Raw genomic sequence first — 5,916 nt, 5'->3', positions numbered from 1 at the left:
AAGAAAATTATATTTATATATGCTAATTCATGAAAGTAAAGTTTCTTTTAAATAGCTTAAAAAAATATATATCAAATTACATGAAATGCAGGATTGATAAATTCAGATAATGTAGATGGTGAAATGAGTTTTAACTAAGCATGAACTCTGATAGGCTCTAGGTTGGTATTAATTTTCAGGTAAGAGAACTCTGTAGGATCAAACTGGCAAGATTTACATATATGTTTAGAGATTAAGAATTTTACTTAAAATCAAACTGAAATATTTTTGAGATAATGTATCTTATTTTCTAAATCTGGAGGAGAAAAATAAAATCTCACAATAACTAACATTCACTTATCTTGATGAAAGTATTTACAGTCATACAGCTATAAAGAAAAAATAATCCATAGGTAATTCATGCAGTCATTACAAAGTAGCTGGGATCATAAACACTTGATTTCTTTTGACACTTGAAAATACTGTGCTTTACCTGAAAGTAGTTTTCTTGGTAGCTCCATATTATAAAAGCTAACAACACACTTACAGATTTGTATTCTAACTTGAGAGCTTGGCACCCTCATCAAATAACCTGTCAGAAACAGGAAAAAAAAAGTAATTTAGAAAGCTTATAATTTTTTTATAAAGTAATCTTAACACTTCTGTTTACAGTATTTAGTGTGTCCATTGGTCATACCCCCTACAAATCTGTCACTCAATGCAAAGTTTGATTAAAAAATACTCAAGGGACAGGACTCCCACAATAAAGAGGACAAAGGAGTCTTGGAGGAGTAGCATAAGGTTAATCAAAAAGCGACCTCCTCTGCTTTATGGTTACAGACCCTTATATGAGACTGGACGTTATTACAGAAGTTGTGGAATTCGTAAGAAAGCCACTACACTAGGTGTTGTTATCATCACCATGTCAGAAACTGTTCTTCTAGCAGGTATGGTATGACGCACAGGGAGCACAGAAAGAGATCCTTTTCCAGAAGGTAAAGAGGACTCCATTGAGAGCTAACAGTGCCTAAAATGAATAATATAAACAATCTTTTTGATTTTAGTGTCTTTTTTGACCTGCACCTCTAAAGAGAATCCAGAAGGAGGCCATTCTGCTATCTACTTGGATCTGTGAAAATAAAGACTTCTAAAAATATTTTTTTCCTCAACCATTTCAAGGATAATCTTTTTTTTTTTCATGTGTAACAGGCTGATTGTGCTTCTTCTTTACTATTTAAATCTCACTATTAAGTGAGCTGATATATCTTTCCTGCTTTATAATGAATCCTTTTTGACCTACAGTGCTTGTAGTATTTTTTTTTAAAATCACAAATGTGACATGCAAGGTTGTAAAAAGATACTTTGGTGCTAAGAGGTGGGGTGACCTTAAGACATGACTGACACCTTTTCTTCAACAGCTCACTTAAAAAAGAGATTTCTGAAAGATATAAGCTCATGGTTCAGATGCAGTAGGAGGCTGAAGACAAAAACTGCTACCCCTAGCAAGGCAAGGCACTAAACTATCTTGTATTTTGCCATTTTAGGTGACAGGTCTCAGGCTTTTCAGTTTTGAAGGTTTGAACTGGGAGTCAGGAGTTACTGTTTCTCATTTGTTTCTTCCATTTGTTTTCAAAGAAGCTGGAAGGATACATGGTCCCCTCATCCCAGGTTTCAGTTTCTATAGTAATACACCAGTTTCATGGAGCAAAATGAAATGAAAGAGGCTATAGTCAGATTTAGTTCTTCAGTTGTACTGATAAAGTTATCTCACATAGCTTCTGACAATGGCAAATAGGTAATTCTGCTAGCTAATCTGCAGGCTAGCTGCACAGCAAAATAATGATGGTTTCTAGTACAAAAAAGCACAGAGGACTGAATGAATATTTGAAAGAAATTACTTAGATTCACTGAAGAGGTAACAAGAAATTAAAACTGTTCTAATAATACAGTTAATTTTATTATTACATAATAATTGTATTGTGGCATATCAGTTTACACTCACCCAGTTGTGCAATAGATTTTGAAACTGCCTCGGAATAGCTTACTTCATCAGATGATTTCTTTTTTTGAAATGGTAACCTGCAAAATTAAATTAAAATATATTACAACAATGCTTAAAACACTGCAGAACACTAATCAAGTCAGCAGAAAAGCTCAGTAGCTATTTTTTGCAAATAAGGACACTTTTTCCAGGACAAATACATTGTTTGCAATGCCGGTTCTATACTGAAAGTTCTGCAATTGTTCTACAACTGCATTTGGCAATTAGTGGCACATGTTCATAGAAAATATTTTTATAATTCATATTTGATGCGATAAGAAATACCAAATTAAAAAATGTAATTTAAATATGGAAGATTAAATCCTGGAATCTAGGCACTATCAGGCTATTACAGAGCTAGACTGTGCATAGGCATGTTCAGAGGTGAGAAAAAAAAGGATCGTATTGCTAGGCAAGAACTCTTGAAACAGATAAAAACAAACCCAAAACATCGACTCCAAATAGTCCAACAAGAAATGTATTTTTAAAAACAGGATATTAAGAAATATTCAGTAACATCTGCAAAACATTCAGGTATGACACAAAAATGTAAGTTCTAAAAATTATCTAACAGTAAACATGACAATATTATGCTAAGGCCTCTGCAGCTTATAGTGTAGAAAAGCAGCTTCTTTACCTCTTGTAAATATAGCCAGTGGAAAAAAAAAGGAAAGCAAACAAGGGAATAAATGAGGGGAAAGAAAGGAAACAGACGTGGGGAAAAAAAATAAAACAGACATTGAAAAAAAAGTGAGAAGAGGACAGGTAAACAAGCAGTTCGGAAAAAGTGGAAAATTTTACTATTTGAAAGGAAGTTTTAAATAACAGCCCCTTCCTCTAGTTACAGGCTTCTCTTTGTCATCTGAAGTAGTAGTGGATTGTGGGGGAATTCCCATAGTATCAAAATTAAAGCAAAACCTAAGGGTGCAATCTTCCAAAATATGTTAATTGCAGAAACCACAATTATTGCTGAACTGCTGTAAGAGATGAAAAGTCTTACTCACAACTACATCTTATCGACTTTATACTCCCATTCTCAGTTTTGTCATGCTTCTGCCAAACACTGGAAAAAAAGAAACTTCATAATGTACTTTCTCATTCTCCACTGTGTGGCACCAAAGGAAAGCAATACAACTGCTAGTGCTCAGGGAACTTGAAAGATTCAGCTGGGAAGTCCTGTGTTTATTAAGCCTAACAGCTGAGAGGAAGCTAAATAAAAACCTATTTAAAATCTGCTTTATGATGCAACTCATTTTCTGCCTGGCATAATTTTTCTCTTCCATATTCTCTCCAATTATAATTAAATTCAGAAGTAACTGTAGTTACAAGCATTCCATAAGTAACTCTGTTTAAATTCTAAGGAGGAGAAAACAAGTGTGGATAACACTTAAATTCTATTCTACAAATAATTTTAAGTATAATACGATAATGAAGGTGCCCAAAAGTTCATGTTTTTCAACAAATAAATCCCAAATTTCTTTGTGGTATTTTCTCTTCTGCAATATAGGCTGTCGTTTTGTAAAGCTAACCTTCAGGTATTCGAGTGTCTCTGTGTCACCTCAAGTTTTTAAACTCACTTGAGAGCTCACTTCTAGAACTCGCACACTGTTTGACACAGCAAAACATATCTCAGCAGGACTTAACTGCTGAAGCTTTTGAGGACAGCAGTCCCAGAACAACTTACTCAGGCAATAAGATGCTTTGGGGAATCCTGCTTACAAGCAAGCTGGGGCCAATTACAGTAAAGTTTTGAATGTTGTAATTGGTAACTCCACAGATACTGAACTGGTAAAATGGGTCCTTCCTTCATGCCAAGCTAATTGGATTCAAGGAAAATACAGCTGATGAAAAGGAAGGGTAATATAATAGATGCCTTGCAGATAGGTAGATGCTGTAAGGATAGATCAGTTGCCTTAGAAAATGTATGAACATGTTATTAAGCAGTGTTTAAACCTCCAAAAGAAAGGCTGAAGCACTTACCCACATAATTTAATAAGTTCACATAAAGGCTCAGTGAAAGCTTCTTGCTCACTCATTTTTTCTGCACACAGGTTAAGAATCTCAATTATTTGTGCTAAATCCTTCAGGGGCTTTTAAATTAAAGTTAAGGACATCAGATTGTTTGTAGTGCTATGAATCAGAAAAAAAAAAATAATTGAAAACTGTATTCATCATACTTCAAAGACACAACCAAGAAAAAACAAGGCTAATGCTTTCAAAGTTAGATGTCCAAAATTAAATATGAATCAGTACTTAGGCTTTTCAAAGCAGCCTTACTTCTACAGAAGTACAACTCTTGCAAATATAATTGAACTTTCTTAGCAGCTGAACATACCGCAAGTTCTGCAGCGAATATCTAAAACTACAGGATAAAAAGTTTACATCACAGTGTCATTTGTCTATCTAAATTCTGAGACAGCCTTGAGGTATTTAAGTTCTTACCTACTCTAGTCCCAGATGGCTAACTAAAAGTTTCAAAATCTGGACCCACACATATACTGAGATTATCTAATTAAGGGTAAAGATTAAAACTGAACAGATCACTGAGACTGAGAAGTTACTACCAATCCACTGCCTGTAAGTACTTAGCCACCATTCAGTTCTGAAGTAAGGCGATAGCTTAAATCACTGTGGCAATTAGCTGAACTGCACAAAATTAATCACATTTTGCTATATGCCCACACTCTCCCTTGTACTTCTGATTATTGGAAGCCTTTCAATTTGTACTGTAAATATGAAAAAAAAATTCTGATTAATTAGTCTGACTTTATTTTTGCTTAAGATGTCTCCTCATTGGAAGTCATTGCTGTTTTATCTGCTCCTTCTTAACTAGTGACGATTATTATACTCGTCTGCTCAGAGGTTAAACTACACTAACTGCTTTTGAACTCTTTCAACCTCAGCACAGGTGAGATCCTTCTAATGAATTTTATAGCAAGTGAATCCAGCATCCAAGAATCTTGTGAACCCACCAGCCTTGGCTATGTGTGCCTAAGACAACCAGTGGTGAGAACATACGTGGACCATCACTGCTCTCCACCTGGAAGCACAGCACAGAATAAAATGCTTTGCTGAAAAATCAGTGTTGTCATGCATAAACCACCATGACTTCAGAATTCTACAGCAGCAAAGGATACGAGGCCGTTTTCAAAATTCTTGACTACCTTCTTGAGAGTTTTCAGCTGCTCTTTTTCCAAATCCTTCTTAAGTAAAAGAATGAAAAGCAGGTTTTAATTGCAGTTTGCCTTAGAACATTAAATGATTATGTTTAGCCCCTTTTAAGTTTAAATGAAAGTGGTAACCAGATTAAAAAATCACAAGACACAATGAGATTCTGAAAGTGCTTTGCAGCAGATTAGCTCCTTGATTAAGCCTCATTTCTAAGCATGGAGTCTGAGCTCTTGTAACTGACAGGGCTTTAAAAAAACTCCATCTTTTTTTCAAATGTGTGGGCTCTCTCTTAACTTCTTTGGGATTCTGTGAAAGACAACTAAGAAAACCAAACCTATGCCACACATAATGTAAAGCTATAAAAATGTAGATCTCTGTCACCTCTAACAGTCTGCAAACTCAAAGTTGAAAAGAACTGAAGATATGTCAGGGTGTGTCACTGACAAGCAGCATTCATTACAGCTCTTCTGAGCACCTCCACGTGGCAACTTGAGGCAGGGCAGAAAATTGTTTCAGGAATCTACAAGTCCAGAATCCTAAGGGCACTTAATCATACATCTTATACACTCTAGAGAAGAAGTATACAATATCATCCAGCAGAATTTTCTTCAGTCAGTAAGTTTATTCTGTCAGCTCTGTATCAAAATCAGAAAAGAAAAACCCCTCCTCTGTGGGGTATTAAGTTAACATGTGGTATCAGGTTCTTGTTTTAAGAATATAAATTA

At 35.0% G+C, this 5,916-nt stretch overlaps 1 protein-coding gene across 1 annotated transcript in view; it reads right to left on the bottom strand.

The window, feature by feature from the left end:
• LOC103777460 (uncharacterized protein C7orf63-like) overlaps window positions 1-4,110 on the bottom strand; it is a gene marked incomplete at both ends in the record, with an annotated part of 8,885 nt that extends 4,775 nt beyond the window's left edge. Inside the window, 3 exons of the mRNA XM_008945013.1 lie at window positions 473-571; window positions 1,982-2,058; window positions 4,001-4,110. Coding sequence (XP_008943261.1) covers window positions 473-571; window positions 1,982-2,058; window positions 4,001-4,110 — 286 coding nt within the window. The remainder of the gene's footprint in view (window positions 1-472; window positions 572-1,981; window positions 2,059-4,000) is intronic.
• Window positions 4,111-5,916: the final 1,806 nt, after the last annotated feature.

The sequence above is a fragment of the Merops nubicus genome, unplaced genomic scaffold (genome assembly GCF_000691845.1).
Source record: "Merops nubicus isolate BGI_N331 unplaced genomic scaffold, ASM69184v1 scaffold51507, whole genome shotgun sequence".
NCBI lineage: Eukaryota > Metazoa > Chordata > Aves > Coraciiformes > Meropidae > Merops > Merops nubicus.
Note: the sequence above shows the minus strand (reverse complement) of the source record. Positions and strands in the feature narration are given on the sequence as shown.